This window comes from Pararge aegeria, chromosome 14 (assembly GCF_905163445.1).
Source record: "Pararge aegeria chromosome 14, ilParAegt1.1, whole genome shotgun sequence".
NCBI lineage: Eukaryota > Metazoa > Arthropoda > Insecta > Lepidoptera > Nymphalidae > Pararge > Pararge aegeria.
The window spans coordinates 3,643,180-3,660,054 of NC_053193.1; the positions used below are offsets into that span (position 1 = coordinate 3,643,180).

General features: G+C 37.9%; 1 protein-coding gene across 1 annotated transcript in view; it reads right to left on the minus strand.

Moving 5' to 3' along the window:
• The window catches only part of LOC120629209 (TATA-binding protein-associated factor 172), a 57,803-nt gene that overhangs the window by 23,677 nt on the left and 17,251 nt on the right, over positions 1-16,875 (minus strand). The window contains exons 5-11 of the mRNA XM_039898068.1: positions 16,669-16,809; positions 7,736-7,887; positions 6,726-6,954; positions 4,892-5,109; positions 3,792-3,887; positions 2,445-2,621; positions 402-664 (exon numbers count right to left, since the gene is read on the minus strand). Coding sequence (XP_039754002.1) covers positions 402-664; positions 2,445-2,621; positions 3,792-3,887; positions 4,892-5,109; positions 6,726-6,954; positions 7,736-7,887; positions 16,669-16,809 — 1,276 coding nt within the window. The remainder of the gene's footprint in view (positions 1-401; positions 665-2,444; positions 2,622-3,791; positions 3,888-4,891; positions 5,110-6,725; positions 6,955-7,735; positions 7,888-16,668; positions 16,810-16,875) is intronic.

Genomic DNA, 16,875 nt, shown 5'->3' on the forward strand with positions numbered 1-16,875 from the left:
TCGTCAAAGCAAAATAGACTCAACTTCACTTGTTTTAGAGTCGCAAATCCTGTATTTCTGATTTTTGTGTTCCAAACGTTCTGTCAAAAGTCCGATCTAAAGAGATTTAGGCAAATTGATGAATTTAGATACCACTATACGTGTATAGTGCGTACGATATAATACTTCACGATAGTGTGAAGTATTATTTCGGTTTTCATTTACACATTGTATATAAGATACTTACTGTAACTTAGTTGCAGCTGGCAAAGCTATTAAAGGAGCTAGAAGTGCCATGTACGCGTTAATATCAGTGGCGACGTTGTCCAGATCGCATAACGGTTGCTAAGGAAGAGCTGGTAGACTCGCTAGTATTAAAGTCCACACTTTATACCTATTAAGGGTATTTATTAGATACTTACTGTAACTTAGTAGCAGCAGCGGGCAAAGCCATTAAAGAAGCTAGAAGTGCCATGTAAGCGTTCGCAGGAGTGGCGAGGTCATCCTGGTCGCGCAACAGTTGCCAAAGCCTCGCTGCCAGTCGCGCGAGTCTCTCCGGCCTGGCAGCCGCTAGGGCCGCTGCAGCGGGCACCAGGGCTCCCGCTGCGACCCCTGACACGTCTTCCGCCCCGTCTTCTAAACCAGCCATAAGGTATTCTAGGGCTCCGCACTCCACTGCTAATTCCTGTATAACATCATTCAAATCATTGTATCCGTCTGTTTATTTTTAATTTACTGTTATTTTTAGTTACATACATAAACTCATTACTACAAGGCATTGGTATACTCCCAGAATAAGAAGGTTTTAGATTATGTTATACCACACTGGCCAAGTTTTTAGTTCATAAATTTCTAGTATTCAATCTATGACATAGTTTACCTAGTTTTTGTATTTTCACTGTTAACATTTACTAGTATAATAGGTAATTATTTAAATTCTTCATTACTACAAGGAATGGGTAATATCTCAGAATAAGAGGGTTTTAGATTACCTTCCACCCACCCTGCTGGCCAAGTTTTTGTTCATAAATTTTCAGTATTCAATCTATCACAAATTTTACCTAGTATTTGTATTATCACTGTCAACATTTACTAGTATAATAGGTGATTACTTAAGTTTATTTCTAACAGAGGCAATAATTATAAGGATAGGTTAGAATTTTTAATTCTCACTCTGCTATATTGTTATAAACTTTGTTACAATGCGTTGCTTTTTGTGTCTTGTAAATAAGTAAATAAATAAATAATAAAAAAACTTTTAAGCTTAGTTCGCTCATACAAATAAAACAGCGGATATATATATTGGATAGAAGCAGGCGTTACTTTGCGGAAAAACATAATATATTATGAAAATTAAGCTTAATTTGCTATACTCCGCGAACAGCAGGAGAATCTGTATGGTGTAATTTATGAGGATGCTCCGGTTTCGGCGCGAAACGTGCGTACATTGCCGAGGATCTGTTTGGTGTGGAGTATACGGATTGAAGAAATTATAAAGTACACCATACAGATTATCCTGCTGTTCGCGGAGTATAGCAAATTAAGCTTAATTTTCATAATAAGCGGATATTACATGTTAATTTCTTTTGGAGTCAGTTAGCTTTTAATCAAACTACAAAAAAAGAAACAAACATATATACGTACTTTTAAAACGCTCAAATTCAACACGGTTTGAAAAATATATTTTTTTTAGTAAATATATTACGGAATTTGTTACAATCAAATCTTATGTCGTAATTTTTTCGCATTGAAATGCTAATAAAGCTGACCTTGGTAATGGACCTTTGACCATTACAAAAGCTTATCTGAGTAGACTTGCATAACAAAGCTATATTTTATGTGTATTATTTTGCATTAATCAAATTATATTAATGCAAAGTAAACAAAGTGCGCCTATGCTAAATTTCACAGGGACTCTGCTATTTAAATCGATAATTTCTTGAAATTTTATATAGTAGTAATTTTATATTCTAAAATAGGCCTAGCTTAAAATTATTGGGAAAAACATACCTATTAAAGTATGTTATTAATTATTTTTTTTAATTTTTAATCAAAAGTGACTCCTCTTTTATATACATTATTTCACAAATCAATCGCATCAAGCAATCAATAGGTAAGCAAGTATTAGAGTTCAATCAATCAATGGAGTAAATAATATTAGGTTTTTTACAAATCCCATGGGAAACGTTCGTTTTCCTGGGACAAAAAGTAGCCTACGTTAACTCTCCGTCCTTTCAACTAACTCTCTGTTGAAATAAGTAAGGCTTTCCAATTGCCATTAGGTTGTATAACCATAAAATAATCGCACAAGCAAGTAAATGTTAGGCTCCCCGCACACACATCAATATTATTGACCAAATTCTGCAAATAGAAAATAAAACTGACAAGAAGACTGTTGGTGTGTATTGAAGAGTTGAAATATTGGTAAAGAATATTGCCAATATTAAACAGCGTTAGGTCATTACCTGTCTAGCTGCCAGCAAATACTTGAAAGCGAGCAACGCGCCGTGTCGCGCCTCCCACTGCGGCTGTCGCGCGAGAGTCGCGACGCGCTCCGCGACAAGACGCACGCGCGGCGCGCGCATTTGCGCCAACGCCACGCCCAGCGTCTGCGCACACGTCTCTCGCACTGGTGCCACTACCTGTAGATTATGAGGTTTTCAATCTCGCGTAACTACATTACATGTACTAATATTTCAAAGCTGATGGGAAATTAGGGAATTCATTATTCCAGAATATTCTATGGTGCCGTCTTTGTAACATTTTTTTATAGTCGGCCGCCAATGAATGAAGAAGGCAAATAATGTCTTACATATTGTATTTTTCGCAAACTTTTAATTCCTTGCCTAATATAGACTATACTCTTCCTTCCTTCATTTTTTTTTAATTTTAATCAGTAGTGAGTGAGATTAACGCGTTAAACCAAACAAACTGTTGAGCTTGATAATATTAGTACAGATATCGGGCAGGTAGATCGCTACGCGCTCCTTTCATAACACACAACTCGCGGAGCATCTACTCTTAGTGCAAGTCAAGATCAGGTCAGGTCGACCGGAGCGATATGGCAGCGGTGTGTATGAGGTCAACGGATAAACACCTGCAGCCTTAGTACAAGGTTTGCTCCTTCACAATCGAGGAAATATTTGAACATCGGAGTAAAATTTTCATTTTCTACTCTAAAACGAGTGGCATAAGGTCCATTTCACTTTGAGGATACAGAGTTTAACAATTTAGTATTAGTAGGAGTAACTACTCATTGCTAACAAGAGAATACTCAGTTCTATAGAAAGTATGTCTTGAAAATAGTACTTTTATGTTAAAATTTTGAACTTAGCAGCTAAATCGTTACCTTAGAAATAGCATATATTATATCTTATAAATTCTTATTTTACGCAAACTTTTGAAGTTCTTACATAAAAAATATAATAATACTATATTAAGAAGACAAAGTTCAAAATAAAATCTTATAGATTTTATTTTTGAGCCAACTATGAAATTATGGTCTGAATCATTACTTTAGTATTAGCAAGAGACTGCATTATGATACTAACAAGAAAAGTCGATTTATGTCTTATTAATTGTATTTTATGTTACTTGTGCTATAAAATAAGAGAGGACAAAATGTCTTACATATTGTAACTTTAGCAAAATTTTAATTCCTCGACTGAATAAATTACTTTAGTATAAGCAAGCGGATAATCTATGGTTTTGACAACATATTAAGACATACAACACGCGTCTGATAAATAGTTTATCAATGTAAACGTTTGAACTCTAGGGCCAGGTCACGTTCTTAGCTTTAAGTAATATACCTGATCCGACACGAAGTCACCAAATCTATCCAACGCGAGCACGCAGAGCAATCTCAGTGCCATGTCTTCCAACCATTCCTGGTGTGCGTCCTCCATCTGAGGAAAAAAATTTAAAACCTTTTTTTTATTGTAAGTAAATTGGCACTTCGTTTTACAATAATACATTTACATGTTTACGGCAAGGATGAAGTGCAGTGAAAAGTGAATGTGGTGTCAATTGTTTATAGCAACGATAATATCTATCAAACAAATAAAATTAAAATTTTCTTTTGAAAAATGCAACCATTCCATCAGTATTTTCTTACGACGTTGTCAAGTTCAACTATCGTCAGTAAGCCGACTTTACAGGCAACCAATTTTTTAGTTTCTTTTATCATCCGATTAAATCCACTAACCACCATGCGTCGCGTTTATTGAGAGTGGATAAAACCGTAGATGTCTTGGAGAAAACGTCTCCTGCCCATTGCAATTCCCTGCAATGGCTTCCTTGTAGTGGAATACAAAAATAAACCGTGTGCCGTGTGTATACCTATGTATACGCGTTAGAAGTTATACTTCTTTGGCGTAACAATATGAAAATCTATTCAAAAATTTGTATCTTTCGCCTTATTCTAACGTTTGTAGAAAAAACGACACTTACAATGGAATTGGAATCGTTGTTATAGTGGTTGGCTGTATTATTTGTATTGGTGAGTTCTTTTCAAATATTATAAGAACTTGCATATATAGGCAGCTAGCTGCTGTGGGAATGGCGCTGGCACTGCGGTATGTGGGCGGGTTTGCGGTAGATTTGGGGAAGTGTTTTCGTCAGTAAATTTGTCCTGATATTCAATATTTTAGGCTTCCCTAACTTTTATTGCACATATCTTCTTAGACCAGGGCGTGTTTGGAACACTCGTAGCTTTAGTTTTAAGTTGACGAATTTAGTTATCGCCATCAACTCACTTCTATGTTATATTTCACATGTAATATACGCATCATAAGTGCCATATATGTGCCTATTTGAATAAAGAAATATTTGACTTGACTTGACTTATATACACTTGACATTGGCTAATCGGTGTAATCACAGAAGGCAAAAAAAAAACGCAGTAGCGTACTTGCTGTGACGTCATGCCGGCGCGGTGTCCGGCGGAGGCTGCGAGTGGGGCGCGTAACAGCTCGCGCAGGGCGCTGGCGGCGCCGTGTCGCGCCTCCCACGCCGCGCTCACCAGCTGAGCCTGCAGGGCGGCGCACCACGCGTGCAGCGGCCAGCGCCCGCCCTCGCCCCACTGGCCGTCGCGCCCCGGCACCGCGCAACCGCCGCACGACATATCGGCTGGTACATTCACATAAGATATCGAAAATATAATTCGTTAGTTCATGTAAATTCACTATATATATATATATATATATACTAGCTGTTGCCCGCGACTTCGTCTGCGTTTGATTTTGTTTTTAAATATTCAGTATCGCTAAGCCTTAAATGATTATAGTAGTATATATATATATATATAACATGTGACTGTCAATTAATTATAGACAAATAATTTGCAATAAAATAAAATTGCGACTATAATTAAAGATCTAAGCTATCCTATCTCTTAAGTTGGACCAGACTGCTCACGGTGTGCCCATTTAATTTAAAATCGGTTAAGTAGTTTAGGTGTCCATCGCGGACAAACATCGTGACAGGAGATTTATATATATTAAGATATACAGTCAAAACCGTTTATGGCGACATCGTTTAGAACAACATACCGGTTAAATTGACCAAAATCGACGGTCCTGGCTGAATGCTATATGAACGCCTTATCGGAAAACATTGGTTTTTACGACATTGTTTACTACAACATAAGGCATTAAGCGACCACATTTGGTTAATGTTTTCGGAAAATTATATCTGTAGAACGACCGGTTAAGCTGTATTGTAAACAATTTAAATAGGTAACAGTATCCATATCTGGCACAGTATAATGGTCAATGGCTATTATTGTAAAAGTAAACTAAGTTTAGGGTCTTTTATAATTCTTAGAAACAAAACACATGCATGCCGTATCCTCAAGGCCCGCTCTGTCATATCTCTTAAGTCAGTTTGTTACTTATCTTTACACCAGACGCACCAAAACATGTTGTTGAGTTATGGTGTATGTAGTATTGTTATAAATTGTAACATGTCGCAAAAAAGAAAATAAATCAATATCGAAGGAAAATCGCATATTACATACATGTATTATCTTTCCTATTAAAACCAGTCACCGGTTGTTACAACTATCGGTTTTTACGACTAAATACGAGTAGTCCCTTCGATGTCGTTATAACAGATTTTGAATGTATATATATAATATAGTTTATTGAATATTAATATGAATAAATAAATATAGTAGACACACCCAAACACTCACACTCGCCCACACAAGCACGCACGCGCACGCACGTGCACACGCACGCACGCACACACACACACACTTATACACATAATAAATTGAAATGTTAACTTCTAAATATGTATTCTCACTGTTTTTTCTCTGACAAAACATTATTTAGAAAAAAAAATGCAGGACAGTCTATGGGGAGTGCCGTTAGAAGTGAAATCAAATCTGTTTACGCATATACACATTCTACATACAGCTCATGTGAAGCGAGCGGTGACGATGACGCATTTTCTATGATTTTAGTTCAGCCAACGCCCAAGTGCCCATCGCGCCTAGTGAAGTTTTCACTTTAAAATATAGGTTTATAAACTTTATATATTTTTCAATAAATAAAATTTCCTTTGAACGATTAGCCGATTTGGAGATTTAATACAACAGAGTAGGTCCTATTTAATAATTTTTAAACTTGTACTATTCATAAAATTTATATTCTTTCTTTCGTGGGCATCTTCTATTGTTTCAATATAACTTCTGTATTCTTTCGTGAAAAGCTGCTTATCGAAACTAAATATACACTTACGAAGCTCCTCAAGTGGCTCCAGTTTGATCTTCTTTCTCTCCGGTTCCATTGGAGTCAGTACAAGTAAGGGCGTGGTGGGCGTGGTTGGTGTTACCGGAGTGGTGGGTGTTGAGGGGGTGTCATCGCAATCGCGCGACTTCTGCTTGCTGAACGCGGCGCGGGCCTTTCTCTTCGCCAAGTTCATCTCCCGCGAGCTGAGACCTTTGGACATCAGCTCTTGGACTGGCCTCTGAACAGGAATTATCACTCGTTAGACCGACGTGATGTCACAAAGTAACTACGTCTCTACTGATTTTTCTAATAAATAGTGGATTGAAAGTATTTGTGGATAAAATCAGCTCTGTCCATGGAACTGCTTTGTTGTAAGAATGTTTCGACCAAATGCTTAGTTACATGGTGTTTCAGTCAAAAAATTGTTAATACAACCTGGCGTTATAAATTTTGGCGCTATCCACTTTCGTGCCCCAGAGAACACGTTCCTGTTCTTATCAGTAACATGTAATTGTCAAGGCTTTATATTATATACTGCATTATACACCAAACCGCATTGGAGCAGCGTGGTGGGTCTGTAATCTAATACAGTCTCTCCTCTAAGAGAGGAGCACCATGTCTAGCAGTAGGACAGACAATAGGTAGGTTCTAGCTGTGGCTATTTACTACCGATAAAAACGTCGCCTTAGCGTTCTTGTATGATGCAAAGTAGAAACGAAGTGTGAAGGTATAACTGACATACCAGGTTTGCCATCATCATCATCTTAAATTGCATTCATCATCATCTTAAATTGCATTCATCATCATCACCATCATCATCATCATCATCATAAAACCCATTACCGGCCACTACAGGGCATGGGTCTCCTCCTACAATGACCGTAGTCCACCACGTTGGCCCAGTGCGGATTGGTGGACTAAATTGCATTGTTACCATGTAATGTGATTGCAGTGAAGGGCTTACTTACAGTGGAATAAAAAATTGAGATTATAAAAAATGATAAGCAAAGATAACTCACTCTAGTAACTTCGGACTTGGTTGCTGACTTCGCGGGAAAGAGGTCGTCGTTGGAGTACACCCCACTGATATCCATGCCCAGCGAAGACGCCACATCCAAACCCAGCCTTGAGTTTAACTGCTGTCGCTGTTTTGCCATACGATCCTTCATATCTGCGGGCAAAATTAGATTTGTAGTCGATCAGAAAATCTTAGAGCCAATGTGGACCTGGACGTTGGATAATCACAAAATTGGGAGTGGATATCTTATGGAGACCTTTACCCAGGCATGGGCCAATACGCACCAAACTAAAACAATAATACCAATTAATTTCTTTCTTTTTTATGTAGATATACTTTATAATAAGAAGCGGTGATAGCCTAGTGGTAAGAACTTCGGCTTAACATTGGAGGGCTAAGTTCAAATCCCAGCACGCACCTCTAGCTTTTCTAAGTTATGTGCGTTTTAAGCAATTAGAATGTCACTTGCTTCAACGGTTAAGGAAAAACATCGCGAGGAAACCTGAGCATTCATGAGAATTCTCCATAATGTTCTCAAAGGTGTGTGAAGTCCATCAATCCGCACTGGGCCAGCGAGGTGGACTACGGCCTTAACCCCTTTTCATTGTGGGAGGAGCCCCGTGCCCTGTAGTGGGCCTGGCCTGGTGGGCATCATTATACCAACCCATTACCGGGGTTGGTATAATGATGATGACTATAGTATTATATAATATAAATGCGTTTGTTTCTTTGTTTGTCATTCTTTCATGCCTTAACTCAAAAATTCAAAATTTCTTTATTCATGTAGGCCTATCACATGCACTTCTGAAGCGTTCATACGTATATGTTTAGATAATTGTAAGTGGATGGTGATAACTTCGTTCGCCAACTTAAACCTTAATCTACGAAGGTTCCAAACGCGCCCTGGTCTAAGAAGAGCCCACAACAAACTTAGCCGGGTAAATGTTTTTTTTTGTTATCACCATCTCACAGAAAATTAATATTAAACTATGAAGTTAGAGCAATTCACACCCAAGCTTTTTTATCGTTTAAGTAATCCTTAACATTATAATAGGACTAACTAATCAACTAACTTGTTTTTTGACATAGAACTCTATATAGAGTTGAGTTGGAGGGTAACATAGGCTACTTTTTATCCCACGAAAAAAACAGTTCCCACGGGATTTGTAAAAAAACCGGAATAAACGCGGACGAAGAAAGCGGGCGATTGGATTGGATTGGATTATGCAGGTTTTCATTTCCCTTGAGAACATTAATTGCACAAATAAAATACGGTAAATGTATAAAATCAATCTTTTATATTACGAGAGAAAGGCGTTTAAAATCTTGTTTATTTTTATCTCGATCGAATCGGTGCCCACCATATTCGTACGGTGAAAACTTTTATGTCATATTTTGTAGTGCAAAATGTAGCTTTTGCTAGACTAATTAGTTTTGGTACTTTAGTATTTAAGTTACGGGAGTTTTGATATCTTTAATGTTTTGGATTGTGTATTTCGTGAATGGTTATGCGATAAAAAGGAGGTTGATTTTAAAATACTTTTAAATGACAATGTGAAACGGTGATAACAAAAAGAACACTGGGCTGTTTTTTGTAGGCTTCTTCTTAGACCAGCTGGGGCACGTTTGGAACCCTCGCACCCTTTAGTTATAAGTTTGCGAATGTATTTGTCACCATCATCATCTCACAAGTATGTAGATATTTTCATGCGATTTACGCATCAAAAGTGCCAACTACCTATGTGTCTGTCTATTTGAATATAGGTATATTTGACTCTGACGTTGACTTTGACTTTGGAGTGGATAATGAGCTAACGGCTGATAGAATTAAAAGTGCTTAAGGAGATGTGATAAATTTTAGCGACTTTCCTAGCGCAGCGGTGAGCTAGTAGTCTTTTATGTGGGAGGTCCCGGGTTCATCCCCTGCAAATGCAATTCGGGAATTTATGTTATCTGAATTTTCTCTGTTCTGGTCTGGTGGGAGGATTCGGCTGTGGCTAATTACCACCCAAAACACGCCGCCAAGTGATGTATCATGGCGGTAAGATGCCGCAAAGAAACTGAAAAGGGGAGTTAAAATAGATGCCACAACTCAAACCTACAAAATTAGGTTATCATATTCATATATCCTACTACATTTTGCTAACGCTTGCAAACTTTCAGCGAGGGTGCGGTGAATACACAAACTTGCATCCTGTATTCGCTATAAGTTGGTCGAGGGACACTGAGTTTTTAGTGTCATTAGAGCTAAGTTGACGGCCGATTGGCGCGAGAGCAGCGACCCTGCTTTCATTTGGACTCCAAGGCTTTGATTCCCAGAACTGGAAAATAATTGTGTGAGGAACATGAATGTTTTTAAGTGTGGGGGTTTATCTTTATAATAAGTATTTATGTAAAATATTATTTATAAAAATATTCATCAGTCATCTTAGTATCCATAACACAAGCTACGCTTACATTGGGGCTAGATGGCGATATGTGTAGTCGTAGTATATTTATTTATTACTAGCGTACCCAGCCCGCTTCGCCGGGCTAGATTTTGCTTTATGTTATTTAAACAATAAACTTACATCATTAAATTTTTAATTTAAGTCTAATAATATATTTAATAATTTATTTCTCTCCGTATTCATTCTCTTCTATTCTCTTCTCGAGCGGGTGAAGATCATTATCTAAACCCATGTACACCCATGTATATCAGTAAATACAATATTATTCTTATCATTTATACAAAAACATATTGGGCTCAAATTAATGTAGTGAATAAAAGCTGTATTTGACAGTTTGACAGTGTAAAACTTAGCAGTGCTCCGATCGTCACCAAACTTTACAGGATTACTCGCCAGGTCAATCCGGAGATTCCCTGAAAGTTTCATTGAAATCGTTCCAGCCGTTTCGGAGCCTATACGGAAAATACCCACACACTTTCTCTTTTACATATATAGATAGATTAAGTGTGTAAACTAAGGGAAAACAAAATGTTCCTTAACACTACCTACTTCTTTAATAATTCGGTGGAGTAAAATAATTTTTGTCTCTCGCGATAATTAGCTAAGAAATAAGTTCATACGGTATAATACCTATAGGTGCGTGATTTCTAGTGATGCGATTTCATCTATATTTATCCCGGAGACTTAATACCATTATAAAATACTGAAATGGCGCCCGATGCATGGATATAACATTGCGGTCAATGTACACACGTCACTGATGACCCCTACGCGCTACTGTTTCGAGTATAGATTTAGCAGAGGTGAAGGACGATCTCTTTATTTTGTCCCCGGTCGCCCTCTCACCCACTCATAGGTTAATGACTGAGATCGCCATTTCTTCAATGATTTATATCCCACAGCCGGTCACAGACATTCTCTTCGAGACAATAAGATAGAAGTAAGGTGTGTGCGTGTGTTATGTATGTTTGTAAGTGTGTATGTGTGTGTGTGTGCATGCGTCTGTTTTTATTAATAATTTTATCTTTGAGATTTGATGTACTTTGGTACTATGCCTCGTGGAAACCGATTAGGGGTATGGGTTTTAATGTTATTGCCGTACCCTTTCAGTTAGCTCACCGTGTTAAGACTGCATTTTCACTTACCACCAGGTGAGATTGCAGCCTAGTGCTAAGTTGCTATGGAATAAAATACGCAATAGGCAAGCGAGTCCTCTGTGTTAAGAGTGTGAGTGTGTGTGTTTTGCGTGTGTGTGTGAGAGTGTATGTGAGTGTCCGTGGAAAGTGTGTGTGTGTGTGTGTATGTGCGTGTTTTTGTGTGTGAGGGAGAGTGTATGTGTGAGTGTGTGTTTGAGTATGTGCGCGAATTCGCGGGTTATGCGTTTTGTGTGCGTGCGTTAGTGTGATTGCGTTTGTTTAGATTAATAATTTTATTTTTGAGATTCTACAATGTACTTCGGTACAACTCCCGCAGAAATCGACTAGGGTTGTCGGTTAAATACAACTGCCATACCCCTCAAAGTTAAGTCGCTACCATTTTAGACTGCATTTAAACTTACCACCAGGTAAGAATGCAGTCAAGGCTTTACTAGTAGTGGATTTAAAAAAAGGTAGTCTTCACACAAATACATGTTCTCCTTAGGCGGCATAATCACTCAGCATCAGGTGAGATTGCAGCCAAGCTCTAGTATGAATAATTAAAAATATATTATCAATTTAATATCAGTATCATCGTTATCATAATCAACTCACAATTGGCATTACAGCAAGGCTATTATTATATATATTACACAGGCAGGAGACAAAAATTAAATCCTCCGCAATTATTCCCTATACAAGGGATATAATTAAGGTGTCCCTCTGCTAAAGCACGATAACATGGAATAGGAGAAGTTTCCCCACGTTTATTATTAATCATAATCATCACATCAACCCATTCTCCTCCCACAATGAGAAGGGGTTAAGACCGTATTCCACCATGCTGGCCCAGTGCGGATCGGTGGACTTCACACGCCTTTGAGAACATTATGGAGAACTCTCAGGCATGCAGGTTTCCTCACGATGTTTTCCTTCACCATTGAAGCAAGTGATATTTTAATTACATAAATCGCACCTAACTTAGAAAAGTTAGAGGTGCGCGCTGGGATTCGAACTCGGCTCCCGAATGTGAAGTTGAGCTTCTACCCAATGCGCTATCACCGTTTAATATTACACACATATTATTTGGAAACTATTTCCCCTTGTGCACCAGTGCTCTAAGAGTTGATAAAGCTGTGGGAGAAGATAAATTTTTATCTTTTCCCCGGGGAGATAATAGTCTCCGGCCCATGCTATGCTTGCCGTGCAGGGCACTCTCAGAATGAAAAGGGTTTAGGTCGTAGTCCACCACGCTGGCCGAGTGCCGATTTGTACCTACTCCATAAGCTCTTGAGAACAATATGGAGCACTCGGTTCCTTCACATGTTTAACTTCAAGGTTATAGCAAGTGATATTTAATTGCATAAATTAAAAACGCATTTAACTCTTGAAATACAGAGGTGCGTGCGGGGGATCGAACTCGGTGCCCCCGAAAGAGAGGCCCTGACTACTAGACTATCAAAGAAAAACTTTTTTTTTATGTGGTTATGTAAAAAAAAAAAAGTATAGATAGATTTACTGACAAGTTAAAATTCAAAATTCAAAATTCATTTATTTCGAGTAGGCCTAATACAAGCACTTTTGAAACGGCAAGTCTGTCCGTGTGTAGTGACTCTACCACCGGTTCGGAAGGCAGATTCTACCGAGAAGAAGCCGGCAAGAAACTCAGCAGTTGCTCTTTTCCAACATCAAAAATTTACATTTTACATTTTAACATTCATTTTTCTATCTTGTGAGAGATGAAAGCGGAGCCGGATGCTTCCAAGCAACCTTGTCATTAAAACATAGCCTTCCCTATAGAAATTTACATTTTACATTTTAACATTCATTTTTCTATCTTGTGAGAGATGAAAGCGGAGCCGGATGCTTCCAAGCAACCTTGTCATTAAAACATAGCCTTCCCTATAGATGCAAAGGGAGAATGGTGATCAGATAGAAATGTGCAGACGTCATAAGCGACCCCTACGCCCACGTACAAATATAAATAAAGCGGAGGCGAAGGCGATGCCTTCATTTTAACCCCGTAGCGTAGTACAAGATTGTCTCGCTCGGAATCGAGAAGTCGTTTTCCCATTTCAAATTGAAAATCTTCAAAGTAAAATGGGCCTTATTTTACTAGTTTAACTCATATCCCGTACTTCTAATTTAATTCTAGTAATGTTCTGCCTAAAGCCCTAGCCCTAAAAATTGCAGGCAAATTTGAGCATTAAACAAATAAGCATAAGATCCATTTCACTCTGAAGTTCAAAGAAATCAATACTAGAAAACGACCCCTCGATTGCGAGCGAGAAAATCTTGTACTGACGGTACAGGGCGCCCCCGCACGCCCACTCACGAGAGTATGACGACTGAGACCGCTGGAACGTATGATATTTAAATGTATTGTACGTCATATCATCAAAGTTCCTTTGCTATTTATATCTGAAACCATTTATCGGCTACACCATGCCCTAAAATGACATAAATTAACAACCAGAAAAAACTTTATACATTGTTAATAATTAAAACTGGACGTTGCGGTCCTGAGACGCTGGAATAGCAGCCCCGCCAGCGTTGGTCGACCCCTAACGAAGTGTACAGACGACATTAAGCGCGTCACAGGGAGCTGGACGCAAGCGGCTCAAAACCGTGGAATTTGGGACTCCCTACAAAAGACCTATGTCCAGCAGTGGACGTCTATCGGTTGATAGACTAAGATGTAAATCTGCTAGATCTCTCAGCTAGATCAGATGATGATGATGATGAATTATTAGCCAGCTTTCATGATGGATTGAACAGTACGTGAAATAAATAAAAATTCTAAATATCTAGTTTATATAAATTTCCATTTAACCTTTAACCTATTCTGTATCCGGGAATTCCCCGCACTACTAACTGAACTATTTTCTCCCAGTAGTTCAACACCTATTGACTTCGGAATAGGTAAATAAAAACTTATGACATTTATTATGAAACTGAAAAGTGTGATTTATGCGACAGCAGCAAAAGTGGTCGTTTTGCTGTTATTTTTCGAAGAGTTCCGTTTTCTGTTTCCTTCATCGATATGAAATTTAAATGGGACCTTTTCAGTGTTTTTCAGTGTCTGGGTGTTTATCTGTATATTATAAGTATTTATGTATATTATTAATTAAAAATATTCTTCAGTCATCTTAGTACCCAAAACACAAGCTACGCTTACTTTGGAGGCTAGATGGCGATGTGTGTTTTGTCATAGAATAATATATATATATATATATATATATATATATATATATATATATATATATATATATATATATATAGAAACAATAAAAAACATGACACTATTAAGTTGATATTGTCAAAAAAGTTTATACTAGTGGGAATGGACGTTTTATAAACTTCTACTTCAGGCTATAATATGCTACTTTTCAGTATAGGTATCATTAGGAAGGTTCTATGGAAAAAATATCTTCCCGTTTATATGATCTACGACGATCATAACACTCATGAGGAAAGAAAATTATATGATATCATGCGTGAGTTATTTGTATTAAGTGTTTCTTTGTTTTATTTTGAGAGTTTCCACTACGACAATGCACGAGTAAGATAGAAACATAATTGCGTCATGTGCGAAATAGAGAATCAATAGCGAGTACAACAAGGACCGCGTTCCATTTTCGTTTAAAAGTTTAATAATGGTTTATTGATCCGTCTATTTATAAAACGTCGCTATCGGAAGTTTGTGAAACCAGTGTAAGAAAATATAAGGAGTTATAGACTTGCATGATATGGTCATGAATGAATGAATAAACTTTTACTGTACACCCAGTGGCGTGCACTCCATACATGCACAAAAGCACTGCCTACCCTAACATTGATATATACCTCGAATAGGAGGACAATTGGTGCAGTTTTATGCAATTTTCCTGGTGCATGCATACCCTGGTAAGAAACTCAATGCACGCCACTGTGTACACCTCACACAGACAATTCACAAAATACAAAATAATAGAGCGTTAACAAGGTACAATTTGGCGGCCTTATCGCTATACAACGTGTAACAGAATAACGAAATAATATTGAAGGATGCATAAGTATATTTATCAACGAATCACCTGCAAGCATATTTATATTTTTCCATACAAAAGAATTCAAACCCAGAGAAGATAAAAGACCGACACCCGCATAGTACCTAAGCTACGATACGCGTACCTAATAAAGTGATAGGAGTCACATGACTTTAATTTTGCATGTGTGTTAGGGCTGTATCTGATTTCTTACAGCAAAAACTATGGCAGTGGATTACTCAAAAACTATGAGGTTGCAAGACACGTACGAAGCGCTTTGCATCTTAGTTTATGATTCGCACCCCAAGGAGCTGGTATTCCCTTCCAGCTTCCATTTTCCCCAGTACCTACAATATGAGTACTTTCAAATCGAGTGAATAGGCATCTTCTAGTCAAGCGCGCCCCACCTCAGGCTGCATTATAACTTACCATCCGGTGTGATTGCAGTCAAGCGCTCGTAGCGCTACGCCAATACTACATTAAAAAAAAATTGTACCATAGTGCATAGCCAGTTCATAACAAAAGCGAATAGAAGGCATGTTAAACAATTCCCTAATAAGTTATACGAACGTATAGAACATACTTATTGCAAATAAACGCAATCGTGATGCAACATATGCAGCGATAATTGAAGAAATTGCTAACAATTGTCTTCAATTAGTCTAGGCTAGTTAGTCAATGAATAACGATCTTTCGAAACATTTACCTAAGTAACAAAATAATGAATGTACTTTTCATTTCGGAAACACATAAATATCTTGTTGATTTTAAAGTTAGCATGCCCGGCAGTTGTGAGATGGCGGCAGATCAGAACACGGTTGTCACCACACCTTTTTTTCTCGCGGGTGTCGCATGAGGCGAGGAATATATAATTTAAAGAAATAGGTACACTCACGGTAGCCTCAAAATATACTTATAACAATATAGTTTTTGTAAAGGTTATTAAAAAAAAAACAAGTGTCATTTTACGAGTTTCCTTAAAATTACGCACCGCCACAATCGGTGTCGTAACTTTAGATGGCGCTTATGGTCGCTAGGCATCTGCTAAGAGTTGTTTTTTTTTTCTTCCATAAAGTTGCCCGCACGCGTGAGACTTTATTAAAAATCCAATCTAGCCTTAAGACTAATTGTAACATTTTTTAAACTTTAACTTATACATTAGTTTATATTTAAAAAACTAGGCCCAATGACCTATCTTAAGGTGCAAATGTAAGAGTTGGTGGTACGTTTTTTGCTCTAGACATCACCTCAATCAGTAAGAATCCGATTTAAACGTCTCCTAAGTTTAGTGAAAAAGGGAAAAAACATACTATTTCTTACCTGTAACTGAAAGTGCTTCTTCCTCGAGGTCATACTCGTGCCCCTCGGAGCCCATAAGATGTGCGCCGTGTTCTAGAACCTGCTTTATGTCGAACGACTCGCACCTCAGCCGCCCGTTGTCATCTTGTTCAATTTCCTCTTCTATTAACAAAAGAATAAGACTCATTATTAACTGAGCCGTCAGAATACCTAAAGAGCTTCTGTTGT